Below are 19270 nucleotides of genomic sequence, written 5' to 3'. Positions count from 1 at the left end.
TGGTGAGAGAGTGAGGGGATAGGGGCCAGGAGGGCCGAGCCAGCAACCTGCTGCCTTAGGCTTCACCTCTAGGCAGAGAGGAGTGAGATTCCTGTGTTCTTTCAGGAAAACTGCATCACCATCTCAGGCAGGGGCCCACACGGTTTGGAATACTGGCCATATCTAACTGGAAAGCCAAGAGGCCTCTTGGCCATTCCTCCATGAACCGAACTCCCGGACTTGGGCTCCGGAGCGAACAGGTGTGTGAAGGGGGCCTTTCAAGCAGGAGCTGTGCTTACTTTGATAAATGCCTCGAACACGTTGAGCATAGTGAGGTGGTCACCTTCCTCCACAGCAAACTTCCGGTGCACTCGAATCTGGAAAGAAAAATACATTTAGAAGTTGACACCTGGGAGCCTCTCATACTGGCTCATTCAACATATCGTACAATGAATGGCTCATGGCTTGTAGAGCCAGAAAGACCTGGTTTGCACCATTCTAGCCCCGCCATTTCCCGAAAGACCTCAGATTGGTTACTTAACCTTTCTCGGCCTTAATTTCCTTATCTATAAAATCAGGATATGAAGCCTATCTACCAAGCTCGCTGTGGAATTGAGATAATTCACAGTGAAGTACCTAATATGGTTATTAAATAAATGCTAGTGCTCTTGTCTCTCTCCTCCTCTATGCAGGCAATATCATCTCTTTCAGAACTCCTCCCAGCCCCTAATGGATGTAAGCTCCGGGAGGGCAGGGGCCAACTGTCTGGCACATGGTAGACACTCACATTTCTAGGCTACTGCTCAGACCCCATCCCTAAAGTTTTCCTTCTGTAACATCCTGGGCAATGCCATCCGCTCCCATGGATTCAAGGAGCAGCACATACAATACAACTACACTAATACTTATTCACTTCAGCATTTTCTCCTTGCACCAAACACTACACAATTAATCTTCCTCCTTCCTTCCATTCATTCAATAACAGATATTTACTGAGCACCTACTATAGGCTAGGCACCGTTCTATGAATCTGGGGTATAACAGCAAATAATATGGTGGTGAGAAAAATATAATAAACAAGATAAATAAGCAAAATATTTTTTATACAAGGAGGCAAGAAGTATTAGAGGGAAAAAATAAAGCAGGGGATGGGATATAAAGGGAAGAGGAAATATGTTGTAATTTTAGACAGACTGATCAGAACTTCTGTTTCCTCATCTTGAAAACGAGTTTGCCTATACTGAGGTAGGACTGTTAAAAAAGCTAATAGAGAAGCAAATAAACAGAAAATGGAGAAAACAGCAAAAACCACCTGGGCATGGAAGCAGGAAAGCTTTGTAATCTATGTTATATGACTATGACAATCTATGGAAAATGACAAGAATCCATAAGAAAGGTCTCTCCTTCCAACTACACATCCAAAGGCAGCCTCTCCACGCAGAAGGCTGCTGCTTCTCTGACTCTTCCAACAGCAGCCAACTTTTGAACTTGTCACTGAACTGCCTCCATCATATGCCTCACCTGCACGGCGCTCCTCAGTATCACAACTTTCCTTCAGTCTTTCCAACATTCATGCTTTCAGTCAACGACGCCTGGGCCCAGGCAGGGCCTTGTCATTCCCGATGACCAGAATCATTCTGCTGGGCCTGGGAACTGACTCATTACGTCACTAACATGCCCACTCATTTGCTCCCAGAACAGCCTAAAGGACAAGTTTCCTTACGGGAAAGTCAGTAGGACAATGGTTAAGACTTGCGGCTCTGGACCCTGGCTGTGCAACCATGAGTGAGTCACCTAACCTTCCTGTGGCTCCATCTCTAAACATGATTCTAACAGCATCTACCTCGTGGTTTACGGTCAAGATAAAATGAAAGGATGCACAGGAAATGTCTGTCACATGTCAGGCACACAGCAAACACTCAAATGCAAGCTGGGATTTGCACAACTCGGCTGTCAGAAGTTCCTAGTTGTTTTAATAAGGAAAGCCCAAAGTCAAAGACACTGGTATGAACCGCTTAAAAATAACACTGGACTTACTGCCTGAAATTTCTGGTTGGAGGGGACCACAAAGATATTCTGGATCTGCATCATGGCTGCAATGCTGAGAATTTCCTGAGAACAGCCAAAATTTCCTATAAAACACAAAGCACCTTTGATTTCAAACATGCAATGTGTCAACAAGAAATGAAAGACATTTTTTGATGTTTTCCTTGTACCATGCTGCAAACTAAGATGATATATCCGTATATAGCTTGATTTTTGAAGTTTATAATTTATAAATGCTTCACCCTGCCAAATGGAATGTCCTACACCTGGCCTGATGCCTGGAGGCCTGGAAGGACTCAGAAAGGAGCTGCTCATGAACTCGGCAGCTGTAACACGGAGTGTTATACTCCTGTGAGCCATGGGAGCGGGACTGGCCCCACCACTGAGGGCGGTCAGCTCTAAATCTGCTCCCAGCTCTCTTATGTGGACACCTGGAATTCTGGCAGAAAGCCTGAGAGAGGAAGGGGGCAGGGAATACGTGGTTGTGTCCCTCCTGCTGTTTCTCTGCTCTTGGACCCTTCTCTGAGGTGGCGTGTGTGTAAGGCTCTAGCACATGGAAAACTGAACCAGGGAAGCACTCTGTGGGCTGCAGCTACTGCTGCTGCTGCTGCGGGCACCTGAGACCAGAGGCTGCAGCAATCAGCCCTCCAGGACACAGGCAGTGAGAGCAAACTGCACTGCCTGCCCACCGCCCCCCGGCTTCCTGCCTCATGAGTGGCCCACTCCCAACTCCAAACTCAGAATCCTGTTGCTAAATATAAGTCTAAGGTCATGTGGTTTTCCAAAACACAATTATAGTTAACTTTCACCATGTTTAGTTTGACAAACAACTTTGTAGATTGCCAACTAATGTAAAAGTTAGATAAAATTTAGAAAACATTTATTTACTTTCCCAGGCCAAGAACACTATGCTCTCTAGATGATTTTGGTTTCTAAGTATGAGAAGGTCTTTAGATTATACACTTTTATCCCTTAATTTATATCCTCACAGAAGTCTAAAGAAGTGAGAAGTTGGAACCGTGGTGCATTAGTGGGGGGAATATGAAATGGTGTAGCTACTGTGGAAATGGTATGGTAATTCCTCAAAAACTTAAACATAGAATTATTAGATAATCCAGCAATTCCACTCTAAATATATACCCAAAATAAGTGAAAGCAGGGACTTGAGCAGACATCTGTACACCCGTGTTCCCAGCATTCTTCACAATAGCAAAGGTGGAAGCTCTCTAAGTGTCCACTAACAGATAATGGGCAAATGAAATGTGATCTATATATACAATAGAATATTATTCAGCCTTAAAAAGGAGGGACATTTTGACATGTGCTACAATATGGATGAACCTTAAAGACATACCAAGTGAAAAAAGGTCAGCCATAAAAGAATAAATATTGTATGATTCTACTTATATGAGGTTTCTAAATTCAGAGACAAGAAGCAGAATGGTGATTGCAAGGTCTGGGGAGGAGGAGAAAATGGGGAGTTAGTGTCTTGTAGGTACAGGATTTCATTTTGGAAAGATTAAAAAATTCTGGAAATTAATAGTGGTGATGGTTCAACAACAATGTGAATATACTTAATGCCCCACAGAACTATACACTTAAAAAGTGGCTGAAACTGTACGTTTTTTATGTATTTCTTACCACAATAACGTTCCTGTTTAAAAAAAAAAAAAAAAATCTAAAGGCGTTCGTGCTAGACTCATGAGAAACAAACAGAAGTGCTTACTGAATTAATCAAGACTGACACTGAATCACAAGTTAGCAACATGCCCCACACCCAACAGCGTTAATCAATAGCTCCTTTACTCCCCTAAATATATTGAACCCTCTTCCCCAAGATGCATAGAATTCAGGGAAATAACTCCTCTGACAGACAAAATAAAATCAATGAGAACCGTTGGTCTGCACCCACCTGATTCAAGCAGCATTTTTGCAAACATGGGATTCAAAGGAAACTCTGCTATTCTCATGCCAAGTGGTTCAGTTAGTCGACAGTCTTTGTCCAGACCTGCATGAGAACAACCATCAGAAGGCATGTACCGTTGTGTTGAAAGACATACAGTTATTGAAGAATAAAAGATGATGATGTATGCTGAACAAAGGTATCCAAAGGATGAATCATGCATTACTACACTCAATCTGACACCCGAGCACCATTACATTATAAGAAGAAAAGATCTGCTTTGAGCTCTTGAATATTTAATTTAAAAAACTGATACTTCTCATGACTTCTATCCAAGGACTTCATTATAAGGAAATGGCCCTGCAGCCTCCTCTTGCTCCCACTCTCTCCTTGCCCACAGCAGCCTCATTCTGGCCCCATATTCTCCACAGACTGCTCTTTCCAGGGCCCAGCCACCACACAGTGTGAAATACAAAGGCGCTTCCGGAGGGTCTACAGCTGCCTTTGACCCTGTAGACCACAGCTCCTTGGAAACATTCTTCCCAGGCTCCCAGTACCCACCTCCCCCCCCCCCCTTTCTTCTCTGACACCTCTCCTGCTGCTCCCTGTCACCTCTGGATCTTCCATGCCCCATGGTAGATGTCTCAGGATGACATCCCATGCCCTCCGTTCTTCCCTTACTATGTGAGCAATTACAGACCGGGATTATGAATCTAAACACCTGCCCAGATCTCTCTTTGGTGCCAACACCAGAGCTGTTTATCCAGCTGCTTCCTGGGCAGTCTACAGACTCCTTCCATTCCCCACATCCCTCCTTGCCTCTTTACCGCTGGCCAACATCCAGAAACTGAATGCCCACAACGTGCACTATTGTTTGACTATTGTTTAGACTATTCCCAAGATGTAGCATTAAAACAAATGCTTTTTCAAAGGTGATAATTCAGCTTGAAACTAAATTAAGTTGGGTGTTTCCCTCTATCTTTTCCAGTTAATTTAGGGCAGTGACGAAATAGAAAATATTTTAAATGTCATGCTGATTGAAGGACAATTAGTCCAAATGAAAAGCTTCTATGTACTCAACGTTCTCCCATCCCCATTACAGATAAGCCAGGAAACTTTGTTTTCACAAGTTCCTATTACAAGCTTGAGAACAGGAGATGGAAACCTATCCTGGCACATATTCACTCTGGGCTACTTGATGTAGTCCCACCTAAAGGCCTTTGAAATCACTGAAGATCTTTAAATCAGCAACTGGTTATTCCTTCACAGGGAAGTATCATAAATATAATAAATATAATAAATGAAGATGGACTCCTAACTCAACTCCTACAAATAATGAACACAAAATGGATCATAAACCCACTAAATGTCAGAACTAAAATTATTAAAACGCTTCAAAAAAAGACCTAGGAAAAAAATTTTCATGCCAGTGGGTTAGGCAATGGTTTCTTAGCTATGACACCACAAGTGACAATTGAATTACTTAAAACTTTTGCCCTGGCTGGTGTGGCAAAGTGGTTACAGCCTCGGCCTGTGAACCAAGGGGTCACAGGTTTGATTCCCGCTTAAGGGCACATGCCTGGGTTGCAGTTGGGGCATGTGTGGGATATATAACCAACCGATATATTTCACTATCCCTCTCATATCACTATTTCTCTCTCTCTCTTTCTCTCTCTCTCTCTCTCTCTCTCTCTCTCTCTCTCTCTCTCCCCACCCCCCAACCCCTTTTCTCTCCATGCCATTCTCTCTAAAAATCAATGGAAAAAAATATCCTCCAATGAGGATTAACAAACAAACAAAAAACTTAAAACTTTTGTACTGCAAAAAAGTGAAAAGCCAGCCCTGGCTGGCTTGGCTCAGTGGACGGAGTATCGACCTTCGGACTGAAGGGTCCCAAGTTCGATTCCGGTCAGGAACACATGTCCAGGTTGTGGGCAGCCAATCAATGATTCTCTCTCATCACTGATGTTTCTGTCTCTCTCTTCCTCTCCCTTCCTCTCTGAAATCAATGGAAATATATTTAAGAAGGAAGGGGGGAAAAAAAGTGAAAAGCCAACCCACAGAATGGGAGAAATATTTACAAATCACAGACATGAGAAGAAATGTGTACCCACACTATATAAAGAACTCCTTCAACTCAATAATAAAATGACAATTCCCCAAAATTAAACATGGGCAAAGAATTTCTCCAACAAAGTTGCTCAACACCATTAGTCATTAGGAAAATGCAAATCAAACCCAAGATACCACTTCCTATCCACTAGGATGGCTATAATATGAAAGACAGATAATAAAAAGAGTATTAGCAACTTTTTATTATGTGGAGAAATTGGAAACTACCATGTTTCCCCGAAAATAAGACATCCTCCGAAAATAGACCTAGGGCATGGAAAGATAAGACACCCCCTGAAAATAAGACCTACCGCAACTTTGGGAGAAAAAATTAATATAAGACACTGTCTTATTTTCAGGGAAACAGGATACCATACATTGCTGGTGGGATATCCACCAAAAACTTGTATACAAATGTTTATAGCAGCATTATGTATATTAGCCAAAATGAGAAAACCAACCCAAATATCCATCAACTGATGAGTAGGTGAGAATAATGTGTAGTATATCCATACAATGGAATAGTATACAGCAATAAAAAGAAAAGAAGTATTAATATCTGCTCCAACATAGATGAATCCTGAAAACATGCTGAATGAAAGAAGCCAATCACAAAAGACCACATATTATATGATTCCATTTGTATGAAATGTCCAGAATAGGCAAATCTATAGACATAGAAAGTAGATTAGCCGAAACTGGTTTGGCTCAGTGGATAGAGCATCGGCCTGTGGACTGAAAGGTCCCAGGTTCGATTCCGGTCAAGGGCATGTACGTTGGTTGCGGGCACATCCCCAGTAGGGGGTGTGCAAGAGGCAGCTGATTGATAATTCTCTCTCATCGATGTTTCTAACTCTCTGTCTGTCTCTCTTCCTCTCTGTAAAAAATCAATAAACAAAACAAACAAACAAACAAAAAAACATTGTTCACAGGAATACTGAATAGTGACAAATGATAAAAAAAAAAAAAGAAAAGAAAGAAAGTAGATTAGCGGGACCCAGGCTGGGAGGAGAAGGGGAAAGGGAATGAGGAGTGAGTGCTGATGGGTACAGATTTCTTTCTGAAGCGATAAAAATGTTCTAAATATTCTAAACTTGTGGCAAGGTTGCACAACGTTGTGAATATACTAAAAACCACTGAATTGTACATTTTAAATGGGTAACTTACATCTCAATAAAAATGTTAAAAGCAAAAAAATAATCTAAAACCTCCACTGAAACATATTACTAAAATGGATATTTATTCACTTGGGGCAACATTCACAGAAAAAAATACATATTTCCGGAGGGGGTGAATTTAGGTGACAATTTTCTCGCTCTTAAGTAAAATACTACATTTTCAAACAACAAAAGAATACAGATTCCCCCATAACATGGTGTTTCCTTACCCAGGCTAGATGCTACCCAAATCTCCACAGGGAACGCTGAGCCACAGACTTCAGGATTGGGGGAGGGACAGAGAAAAAGGTCTGGAGTGGTGACACCTGAAATACTGGTATAGAATCTTCTGGATATCCTTAGGAGAGTGCGTGGCTCTGCTGATGGTTATGAATAGCTTCTGATGTACTGATATACTTCATTAATTCATTGTCAGGAGTAGACGTCATGTACCATTAATCACACCTTCCTATTTCTATAAAGCTTAAGAATCCTTAAGAGGATTATTTATGAGGGGAGAACCAATGCCATTCCTAAAGATACTAAGAACCTAAATGAATACAACCTAACACCACACATTAGTGAGCAGATCAGAGAACATATACTAGCAATAACAGACAGGCATACCTCCCAGGGCATAGAGTAACTCCAATGCTTGAACCATCGACTGTGCTGGAGGGGGCTGTAAAAAATATATAAAAATTAATTAATTTTTTCAGGTGACAGACATAAAAATGTGACTATTTCCAGCTCAAATCCACTCTCGCCTCCACGTGGCCCTAATTTCACCTCCATGCTCCTATACATAATACTGGCGCCTCTTAACATGTGCTTCCTATACATCTCAGCATCCTTAATACTTAATCTTTAACCTCAGCTAGATTAAACATTTTCCATGGAGGCCTCATGCTTCCCTCAATCAGAAATGGACTGCCTTGAACTACTTCCTTGTTTTTCCTAAACTCACATCAGACAGTTCTAATTTTCACTGCCTACTCTCAAATCTTCTACTACCTATGACACTGCAATACTCTGCATCACCCAGAGCCCACTCCAAGCCTTGCCTTTATTTTATTCTTTTAAATATATTTTATTGATTTTTTTACAGAGAGGAAGGGAGAGGGATAGAGAGCTAAGAAACATCGATGAGAGAAATATCGACCAGCTGCCCTTGTCCGGAATCGAACCTGGGACTTTTCAGTCCGCAGACCGATGCTCTATCCATCGAGCCAAACCGGTTTCAGCCAATCCTTGCCTTTAAGTGGTAACTGACATGCGGTTGAATTTGAAGTCCTGAAAATAATACAGAATGCCAGATAACCTAAAGTTAAGCAAAGCTACTAGTAATATTGTGACCTTCAGTCTGATTCTCTAGATCTTCACCTCCTTTCCTTCCACAAATCTTTACTGAGCATCTACTAACTGCCAAGCACTATTACTATTTACTGCAAAATGACTTCATTGATAATAAACCAGGAAATAAAATTATAATAGTTTTCAAACTGTGTGTCTTTATTTTTAAAATGTTTTTATTGATTTCAGAGAGACGAAAGGAAAGGGAGAGAGATAGAAACAATAATGAATCATCGATTGGATGCCTTCTGCATACCCCCTGGGATCGAGCCCTGACTGGAATGGGACCATAACCTCCTGGTTCATAGGTTGACATTGAACCGCTGAGCAACACTGGCCGGCTGGTCTAAATGCATTCACGTAACAAACATATTTTAAGTATCACATTGTTTTAGTTCAATTTACAAATGAAGAAAGTAAAATAAGTAAAAGACATTTGAACAGGGTCAAGTAGGCAGCTGATGGATGGCAAAGCCAGAAACTGAATCCAGGACTCTTTTTTTTTTTAATATATTTTATTGATTTTTTACAGAGAGGAAGAGAGAGGGATAGAGAGTTAGAAACATCGATGAGAGAGAATCATTGATCAGCTGCCTCTTGCACACCCCCTACTGGGGAGATGCCTGCAACCAAGGTACATGCCCTTGACCGGAATCGAACCCGGGACCTTTCAGTCCACAGACCGACGCTCTATCCATTGAGCCAAACCAGTTTCGGCCAGGACTCATTTTTTTTCACTCCACCCCACTCACTGACAGCCAAGGAACAAAGTTGTACTTTTAAAACTTGTGATGACTGTACACACACACTTATAAGGGTAAGAATTAGACCTAATTCATTGTACAGAGGACATTCCACAAATCATGGTTGACTAGATCATGGAATTGACTCACTAGCCTTTCCTCAGTGCCTCTGACATCTGGCTTGACAACAGAGGCAAATACACAGCATCTGAGTGGCGGAGCCTAATCTCTCGGGATCTTTACCCTGAGATTACTGAGAGCTGACAAAAGGAACAGCAAAGCACTGAACTAGGTTTTAAATACTTGCAGAACAAAACTAACGAGGTCCTCTCTGAATCCTTCCAATCCTTGACCCCATTTCTAGTCATTCACCAAGTCACCCTTTCATTCTGCTCTTTGAATTTATCATCAATCAACAAAAAAGAACAAAATCTCTCCCCTCTCCCCCAAAGCACAGCCACAGTATTTTCACCTAAATACACATTTACTACAGTTACCAGCATTTCTCTATGGCCTCATCTGATTTGGGATCATATGCAAACAGTTTTAACATAGTTGGAAGGACTAGGTATGTATAATTTTAGCTGTTTTTCCTCACTGTTTGGTTTTCTGTTTTCATTGTTTCTTGTACCCATAGGAACTTCAGTGAGTACTTGGGAGAGCTGAGTTACATTCCAACAAGGTCATACATACTCTGTAAAATATGCAATTTTCTTATTCCTGGGCAACTAAGTTGTTTTCAGTTCTTTGCTACTGTAATTATCACAGCAAAATATACAAAGTTATATGAACCCTGTGATTTCAATAATGAAGTCCAGTGGTGAAAAACACCATTTCAGGGGAAATAATGGGAAGGGGCTACATGAAAATGAATTTGTATGTATTTTCCTCATTTCTCAGTTGTCCTAAGTTTATGGATTTCATCACTTATATTTTTTAATCTAATACAAAGTGATGCTGTAAATATTATAATACATGGACTTTTTTGTCTTTTTTTTAAACTTTCTTTCAGGAAAAATTTCCCTGAGAAAATGTCAGGCCTTGCTCTGGCTCATAAAATAATGTCAGGAAGGCCTCTGTGAGGACTGAAACAAGGGATGGAACCACTTTCCCAAACTAGGTCAGCTCTGGCTCTTCCCCTCTCTCCTTGTGTTTGATCCTTTAACTAACTTAAAGTGGACTTTACAATTATTTCTATTTGCACTTCTCTTTCTTCTAGAAAAGCCGAGCATGTTCTGACATTAGTTTACTGTTTGTGCTGTTTCCTTTCCTTGAGCTTTTTTCTTCAGTGGACGTTAGATTTATTCTAAATGGTGTAGTTACTGAGATGTTGATCTATCAGTGTTGTCATATTGTTTTCCTTTAATCTTAGATGTGGGTTTTTAATAGCTTTTAATTTGCATTTACTTTTCATCTTTTCTTTATAATTTCTTATACTATACACCAATAAACAAAGGGTTCATTTTCTTCACAATTGCTTCCTTTGGGAGGAAAAGTGCTATTTTTCTATTCATTTGCCTAGTTTATGTGACATTAGGGATTTTATTATCCAAGAATCCATACCTGCTATACCACTTAACAATACAGCTGGGACAGAACAAAGAGTTAAAATGCAAGTCTTCAAATCATAAAAATGCAAGACGGAAATATGAGTGAATATTTATGAACTAACTGACCTAGATATGAGGAAGTTTCATAAGCACAATAACAGAAGCCAGAGAGGCAAAGACAGAAAGACTTTACTGTGGAAATGTTTAGAATGTTTGCACATTAAAAAATAATAATAGCCGAAACCGGTTTGGCTCAGTGGTAAAGCGTCGGTCTGCGGACTGAAAGGTCCCAGGTTCGATTCCGGTCAAGGGCATGTACATTGGTTGCGGGCACATCCCCGGTGGAGGGTGTGCAGGAGGCAGCTGGTTGATGTTTCTCTCTCATCGACGTTTCTAGCTCTCTATCTCTCTCCCTTCCTCTCTGTAAAAAATCAATAAAATATATTAAAATAATAATAATAATAATAATAATAATAATAAACTTAAAAACGTAAAATACAAGTAACTAGAAGAACTGTTTGTAAGAAATACTGTGGACAAAGATTAAAAATTTTTAATAGTTAAAGGACTCCTGAAAAATACTAATAAACACTAATTCTAAGAGATAAATGGCTTAACATAAAAGTATAAAGAGTACAGTAAACTTTTTTAAAAAAAACTACCTTATGAAAAACAAAATAATAAGATACAGATGGTAGTTTTTCTACCCTCTTTCTCCTTCCCAACCATCAATCAAACTAGCGAAATGCTAAAAGAAAGTAACGTAATATAGTAGGGGCACAATGAGTAGGGCATTCCTGTGCTGCTGGAGTTTATACCTGGAAAGCAACCTGGCCCCATGTCAAGGACCTGCCAAAGGACTATGCTCTCTGACCCGGAAACCTGCCTTGGGCAATAAGCAGAGACGCAATCAGCCACAAGACCCTTCCCTGCAGCTCTACCAAGGCCTTCTTGACTCCCCCAATCACAATACTCTCACATGCAGGCCTAAAACATCTCGCTGCCCCTCCCGAGCTGGTGAAATCCCATGAGTTTCACATCTCACCACAGGCATGACTAACTGGGTTGGAGGGCCTGCCTTTGTCTCTCCCAGCACTGGGCACACACACTGTAATAACTCATTACTTGTCTCTGTTTCCCAGTGGACAAGGACAAGAACTGATCTGGCTGTATTCCCCCTGAAGTCTGCACAAGGCCTGGTACAAAGCAGGCACACAATATAGGAGCTAAATTAGAAAGGAAATGGAAATGGAAAAGGAAAGGAAAGGAGAAAGAAAGATGAAGAAAAGGGGGGGAGGGGGAAGAAAGGGGGGGGAGAGAGAGAGAGAGAGAGAGAGAGAGAGAGAGAGAGAGAGAGAGAGAGAGAGAAGGAAAGAGAGAGAAGGAAAAAGAGAGAAGGAAAGAGAGAAAGAAAGAAAGAAGGAAAGAAAGCTGACATGCCCTATAACAATGTCCTGACATTCCCCGGCGAGCCCTCCAGCCTCCCTGGCCGCAGACAGAGGAGGACTCACCGACATGAAGTGGAACCTGAGGACGTTGTCAATGCCCAGTGCCTTCAGCTGCAGGATGACAGGGGCCAAGTTGCTCCGCTGCATCTCAGGAACGGTGGACTGAGGCAACTTGTCAAAGGCTTCCTCTGAGGATAGGAAATCAGAACTGTTTGGGATCAGATGTCACAATCAAACGCGATCATTATGACAAAGGGACAGCTTTCCACCTCTAACAAGAGGCTCTAGGATCCCGATCAGATGCATATATTATGATATAAAGTTATTTCATGTTTAAAGACCATTCTACTTAAATACTTTAGCAATTTATATCTTTATAAATAATATATCATTATGGAAGTTTATCCTCTTATTTTTAGGATACTTTTTTTAAAATGTGTTTTTTGTCAGCAAAATATTAAATCAAAGCAACAAGTGTTTGCTGAATCACTATTGATGCCCAGTTACAATTATCTCTGATTGGGATAGAGTAAACTGAAAGGCAAGAACAGTACATATAAACACTAAAGAATAATTTCAAAATACATTACCAAAACAGTAACCAGAATATAATAAATGACCAAATCTTATGAAGAGCAAAAACTGTCCAAATGAAACTCTTCGAATCAATGAACCAAGCACAAACATCACACTCATATGCCAATGGCTGTCCCAAATAGATTAATGAATGCTTACATGCCTGTCCACCAGGAGCAAAAGGTGACTTCTCACAGGAAAAAGCACAAGGCACAGAGGTGCCAAGATGGGAGGGGCAGGAGAACAGGGAGGGAGGGGAAGGGACTTTGGAAGGCCTTCTTATAAAAGCTAGACAGAAAGGTGGGGGAAATGAGGGAGGAAGAGATTAAATCCATTTTGTTCATATTCAGAAAGTTTATGGTTTATATAGAAAATGCTCCACCCTCAAAGCCCTCCCACATCAGTCAACATTTTAACGATGCACACCCTCCTTCACACAGGGTGGCCCAATTTCCATGAGACCATTAAGCTGCAGTAAACTAGAGAAAAAGCAAATCAAAACAGCTCTATCACTGAAGAACTTCATAAAGGTCATCTCTGAGAAAAAACCAATGCTCTCTGGAGTAACTGATACAAACTGTCAAATGCCTGGGTCTAACTGGAAGGTTCTGGATTACAGGCAACAGCAGGAAGTTCAAATGGGATACCGCCTTTGTGTTTCAACAGTATTTTGGGAATAGCTTTTTGGTAGGATAGCCACATTTCCAAATACTGAGCTGACCAAGGGAGAAGCAAAGCTATCAGATAAGAGGACAGCCCCCCTGAGAAGACACTCACAGGAAGTAAATGCTTCCTAAGAGTTGAGTGACACTCAATTAAACCACTGAGGACTTAAGTGTGATGCATTGGGCCAGGAGCTGTAGGAGCCGTAGGCCATTGGTTTTGAGAAGCTTCTGTGATATGAAGGGCCTGAGACAAGACCAGAAACAGTGACTCCTGAGATGAGTGGTCCTCCCAAAGGAAAAGGGAAATTCAGGAAAGGAAGAAGCATGGCCATTGAAATAAAACTGAGGTTGCTTTCTGAGGGAGGTGCCATTTGAGAGAGGATATGAAGGATACGGAGAATGTGTGCGCTGGGCAAAGGAAACAGCTCAAGGAAAGGCATCACAGGAATGAGAGGTGGGTGTGGGAAAACAGAAGGCATGTCAGGAAGAGTGTAGTGCAGCTGTGATGCAGCATAGGGGAGGTGTAGGTGGATTGCAGGAGAAGATAAGCTGAGAAAAAGTTGTGGAAGGTTCTGAGCTCTTAAGGGTTTGAGAGGTAGCATGCTCAGATCTGTGCTTTCTGAAAGTTCATCTAGTAATAGGTTAGCCAAGAACGCCTAGAGGCTGACAGAATGCACCCCATTACTGTCAACGGACCCTCCCTAACCCCACCTCTACTAAAACTGCTCATGCTAAGGAAGACAAACATACCTGCCTGTCTTTAGTCTGTACTCTACTATTAGATTTCTGTGAAGCATGAAATTATGTTAACCATTTCCTCAATAGGGGAGCAGGGGGTTGAAGGGCTGTCAATAAAATCAGGCCGAAATACTAGATTTCAAAATCCTCCCCAACAGGATAAATCGCTGCTCTCTGCTTCCAAGGCTCATTCCTTTATGGCAACCTTCTCACACAATATGTCAATCTGTGGGTCTGCCTCTATCACCAGGCTGTCAATGACCACACGTGGCCAAAGCCATGTCGCACCTAGTCCTAGATCTCCAAACCCTGGCACCGCACCTGGCTCTGTAAACATTTGCTAAAAGAAAGAATGGTGTCAAGGACTGAACAAGGGCAACAGTAACCAAAAAGGAAAGAAGATACCTGGTAAGTGACTGCAAATGGATTTTGGACAGAGAAGGGAACTGAAAATATGTGAAAATCAAGTCTGAACAATTGAGAGAAATCTTAGTGCCGTCCCTCACACAAGAGAAGTGCAGAGAGAGAAAGAGCAGCTCTGGGACATCACTGTCTATAGGGAAGGCTGTCTTCAAGCTGGAGAGAAGGCTCCTTAAGGGCCAGAACAGTCTTGATGGTATTTATTTTGCTCCTTCAGAGCCTAGCATGGTGCACAGTACAGAGCACGAGTAGACCAACTATTTGCTTTCTATCAGTGAGATAGATCTTGCTACTTGAGCTCTGCAAAGATGCTCCGACTAGAAATAAAGATGGCACTCCCCATTGGGGGTTCAGGGATCCCAGAACAAGAAAACAGCACACTGAGAGGCAAAGAGGGAGCAGTAGCAAAGAAGTACTACATTTGGAGGAGCAAGGTGGTGGGGGCCAGGTTACAGAGGAACATGTGAGGGAGGCTGGCTTTTGTGTGAAGTCTTGCGCATTGAGGGTAAATATAATACTCTCCAATGTCCAGGGTGACAGAAATAAAAAACCTTTAAAAGAAAGCCACACTCACCTGTATAAAGACGATAACATTTTCCGGAGCGGCTACGGCCACCACGTCCTGCTCGCTGGTTGGCTGATGCCTGGGACACTGGGACCACTACCAAGCACTCGATAGCTGTCCTGGGATTGTAGGCTCGGAGTTTCATGAAGCCACAGTCGATCACATACACTACCCCACTGATGGTAATGGAGGTTTCTGCCACATTGGTGGCCACTATCACCTAAGTTCCCCAAAGAACGAAGAGTAAAAATAAAAGTTATTTGGTTCTTTTCACTTTTAATGAACTATTTAGTTGGGTATACTGCAAAAGCATAAGTATTAGGGTCAGGGTGAATTCTTCCAGAGCATGTGATTTTAGATAAGTTAATAAACCTCCTGAGCATGGTTCCTCACCAACATAATATTTACCCCCTTCCCAGTGCTGGGCTCTAATCTTGGTACTTGGCCCATGGTAAATACTCAACAAACACTAGTTTTTGCCTTTTGTACAACTAAGATAAATCACCACCCTGTACATGTAAAGTCCATTTATTCAATCACATTCTAGCTATTTTCTGAGAGTTTGTGCTTTGCCAGGCACAGTGCAAGGTGCTGGGGATATATGATGAACAAGAAAGAATACAATACCCCTGCTCTCCCAGAGTCTAGTGTGAGAATGAAAATACAACAGAGTAAGAATATAACATTACATAGTATTTAAGGTGTTTATTATATACTAGTGACCTGGTGCACAAAATTCATGCACATTAAAAGGGAATTAGCTAGAGGAAATATTTTAATAGTGCTATTTGCCCTTTCTCTATAATAGAAGTATCAGATGAAAGAAAATTAGTAAACTGTTTATGAAAATCTCCCTCCTGTCAGAGCCTGGGGCACACCGAGGGACCTAGAGTCAAATCCTTACGACCCGCACACACTTCAAAAATGCAGGAGACCCAGCCGGCCCCACCCCCATCAAGTCCCTCAGGTCCCCCAGCCCAGCACCAGGTGGGTTCATAGTCTCAGGTCCCCTGTAAAGCCCTGTCAGGGCGGGGGGCATGGCCTGAGGTCCCCCATCAAGCCCTGCCAGGGGCTGGGGAATGTGGCCTGAGGTCCCCTGTCAAGCCCTGCCAGACAGAGGGCGTAGTGTGAGGTCCTCTGACCCAGTGCTGGAGGCACAGCCTGAGCTCCCTGTCAAGGGAGGGGTAGCCTCAGGGTCCCCAGCCTGGTGTCGGGACAGGGAACATGGCCTGAAGTTCCTGTCAAGCTCTGTTGGGCAGGGAGTAAGGCCTGAGATCCCGCATCAAGCCCCATGGGGCAAGTGGGGCGGCGCACAGCCTCGGGTCCCTGCTGTTCGGTCATGACATTATGGCGTCCCGGATAATTTGCATATTCCTTTATAATTATATAGATTATAGTAATGGGCTGTGCTATTTTAGATTGGATGGCCAGAGGAAATCTCTCTAAAAGGTGATTTTGAGCTGAGACGTGAGTAACAAGCAGCAGCCAATCCTGGAGATCCAGGCAGAAGAAATACTTGAAAGAAAGGAGAAACAGCCAGTGCGGCCAGAGTCCAGACATGGCCAAAGATGGGACCCCCCATTGAAGCTGGAGGGAGGCAAGGACAGATCATGCACAGTCTCTGGGACCCTGTGAGCTGTTTGCATTTTATTCCAAGTGCATTGGAGCTGCCCCTGAAGGATCTGAAGCAGCAGGGGTCATGTACAGATAGCACTTAGAACTTTCTAAAGGCACTTTTATACCTATCATTTCATAAAAATCTCCCTATCATTTTTACATAGTAGACACATGCTATAAAACCATCTGTCTACAAATCATTATTATTTATGTTTTACAGCTGAGAAAACCTGGCCTTGAGGTTGAATAATTCGTCCCAGAGCATAGTAACTCCGGAACAGGACCACAGCCTCCTGACTGGTTGGCCACAGCTCACATTTCACTGGGAAGATTCCAGCTGCTCCCTCCCACTGGCCGGAAGCTCACTCCCAGTGGCCAGAAGGCTGAGCACTTTCTTCCAAGTGATCCAAATTAGGAGCGGATTGTCAGACCACCCCCCACCTACTGTATTCTTTGTCACCTGCTAAGTACAATAGCTACTACAAGCCATTTCAGGCCAGTCCTGGGTCTTCCCCATCCAATGGAAGGGAAATGGGGTAAGGCCCAGGAGGACAATGAGCAGGAAGCTGACTGGCTGCCTGCTGGCTCCTTCAAACCAATGCTTCCTTCCCACCACACCCTTCCCCACCCCAATTTCAATGCTAAATATTTTTAAACCACACCTTAAATTAATTAACTTAAACCTGGCACTACAGGCAAAATGATGCTTCAAACCAATGGCTTAGGAACTACTAGTAGTAATAGATTTATTGTTCCCACTGATCACAGTCCACCAACACGGTCCTGCAAGCCAAGGCAGTGTGTGTCATGGGGAAATACTAGGCAGGCAGGAAAGAGATAAGGAGAAGTCACCTGCTCTGGTAATTACTGTCAGAGTGACCCTTCTGTGGAGCAGGTTCAGAAATCTTTGCAACACATTATGTATTGTGTGCTTTTCAAAATACTGCACAGAGCCGAAACCGGTTTGGCTCAGCGGTAGAGTGTTGGTCTGCGCACTGAAAGATCCCAGGTTCGATTCCGGTCAAAGGTATGTACATTGGTTGCGGGCACATCCCCGGTAGGGGGTGTGCAAGAAGCAGCTGGTTGATGTTTCTCTCTCTATCTCTCTTCCTTCCTCTCTAAAAAAAAAAAAAATCAATAAAATATATATATATAAAAAAAATACTGCACAGAAACATGGAGCTCTTAAAGAAACCTGCTTGTATAACAAGTTTTACTCCAATGTAAAAAAAAAAATTCTTTCCAATGCACAGCAAAGGGGCCCCAAAATGATCCTAGTTGTCTGCAAACACCCGTGATCATCGGGTTGGTCTCACCTTTCGGACACTGCGGGACACCCTTTCAAACACTTTCATTTGCTCAAAGGAAGGCAGTCCTGCATACATGGGGAGGATCCGGAGGTGTCTCTTCATCCCAGTCCGGCCTAGTGCTCGAGCCTGCTCGATCAGCATAGACACAACGGTTTCTACCTCTTCCTAAAACATCAAACCAGGAGCCAAAGAAACCAAAATCAATTTGAAGTTGAAGCATATGAAAGATACGAAAGTTGGGATCAGGATTTTAACTATGGTCAGATTCATGACTCCAGTGTGACCACATTCTACTCTGGGGTGGTATTTAATTAAATGCTACCCAACAATGCTGCCCATGAAGTGAAAATTTGCAACTGTCAGATTAATAAACAACAATTATATAACTCAACTCTGAGGTACTGTGACAAACAAAGCAATGCATACATATGAACAAGCTGAAAAGATTAGTAGCCAAAACCGGTTTAGCTCAGTGGATAGAGCATCGGCCTGCAGACTGAAGGGTCGCGGATTCGATTCTGGTCAAGGGCATATACATTGGTTGTGGGCACATCCCGGATAGGAGCTGTGCAGGAGGCAGCTGGTCGATGTTTCTCATCAATGTTTCTAGCTCTCTATCCTCTCCTTTCCTCTCTGTAAAAAATCAATAAAATATATTTTTAAAAAATAATAAAGAAAAGATTAGTAAACTGTGGAAAATGCTCAACAGTGGAAAAGATTCTAGCTGGAGGGTAGCTCTGAGCAGTGTTACCACCCTGAGTGAGCACTTGGGCTTGTTCAATTGTCTTTCCAGTGATGTGCCCACTTAGCACCCCCAGGGTAAGCTGTAAAGGTATCACTGGAAAAGAAGCCTGCAGCAGCAACCTGCACACCCAAATGTACCCAATGCAATATTCAATTTTAGTAAACAGCTATGGAATGAATGTGTAATATACCTTGGAATCAACTAATAAATTTCAAAGACATTGGCCCTTTACAGACAGAACAGGCAGGAGCCAATGACTCTCTGACTATGTAGTCAGTAGATGAATGACATCAAACCAAACCATTTTTTTTTTTTTTGCAATTAAGTAACCACAAAATACAAT

General features: G+C 42.3%; 1 protein-coding gene across 1 annotated transcript in view; it reads right to left on the bottom strand.

Annotated features, from left to right (window-relative positions):
- Positions 1-19270, bottom strand: part of DHX35 (DEAH-box helicase 35) — a 57400-nt gene that overhangs the window by 10585 nt on the left and 27545 nt on the right. Inside the window, exons 11-17 of the mRNA XM_084887365.1 lie at positions 18189-18347; positions 15265-15475; positions 12355-12479; positions 7825-7879; positions 3938-4033; positions 2017-2111; positions 279-356 (exon numbers count right to left, since the gene is read on the bottom strand). Of these exons, the coding sequence (XP_084743491.1) occupies positions 279-356; positions 2017-2111; positions 3938-4033; positions 7825-7879; positions 12355-12479; positions 15265-15475; positions 18189-18347 (819 nt within the window). The remainder of the gene's footprint in view (positions 1-278; positions 357-2016; positions 2112-3937; positions 4034-7824; positions 7880-12354; positions 12480-15264; positions 15476-18188; positions 18348-19270) is intronic.

The sequence above is a fragment of the Pipistrellus hanaki genome (assembly GCF_964339955.1).
Source record: "Pipistrellus hanaki genome assembly, chromosome: 6".
NCBI classification, from domain to species: domain Eukaryota; kingdom Metazoa; phylum Chordata; class Mammalia; order Chiroptera; family Vespertilionidae; genus Pipistrellus; species Pipistrellus hanaki.
Note: the sequence above shows the minus strand (reverse complement) of the source record. Positions and strands in the feature narration are given on the sequence as shown.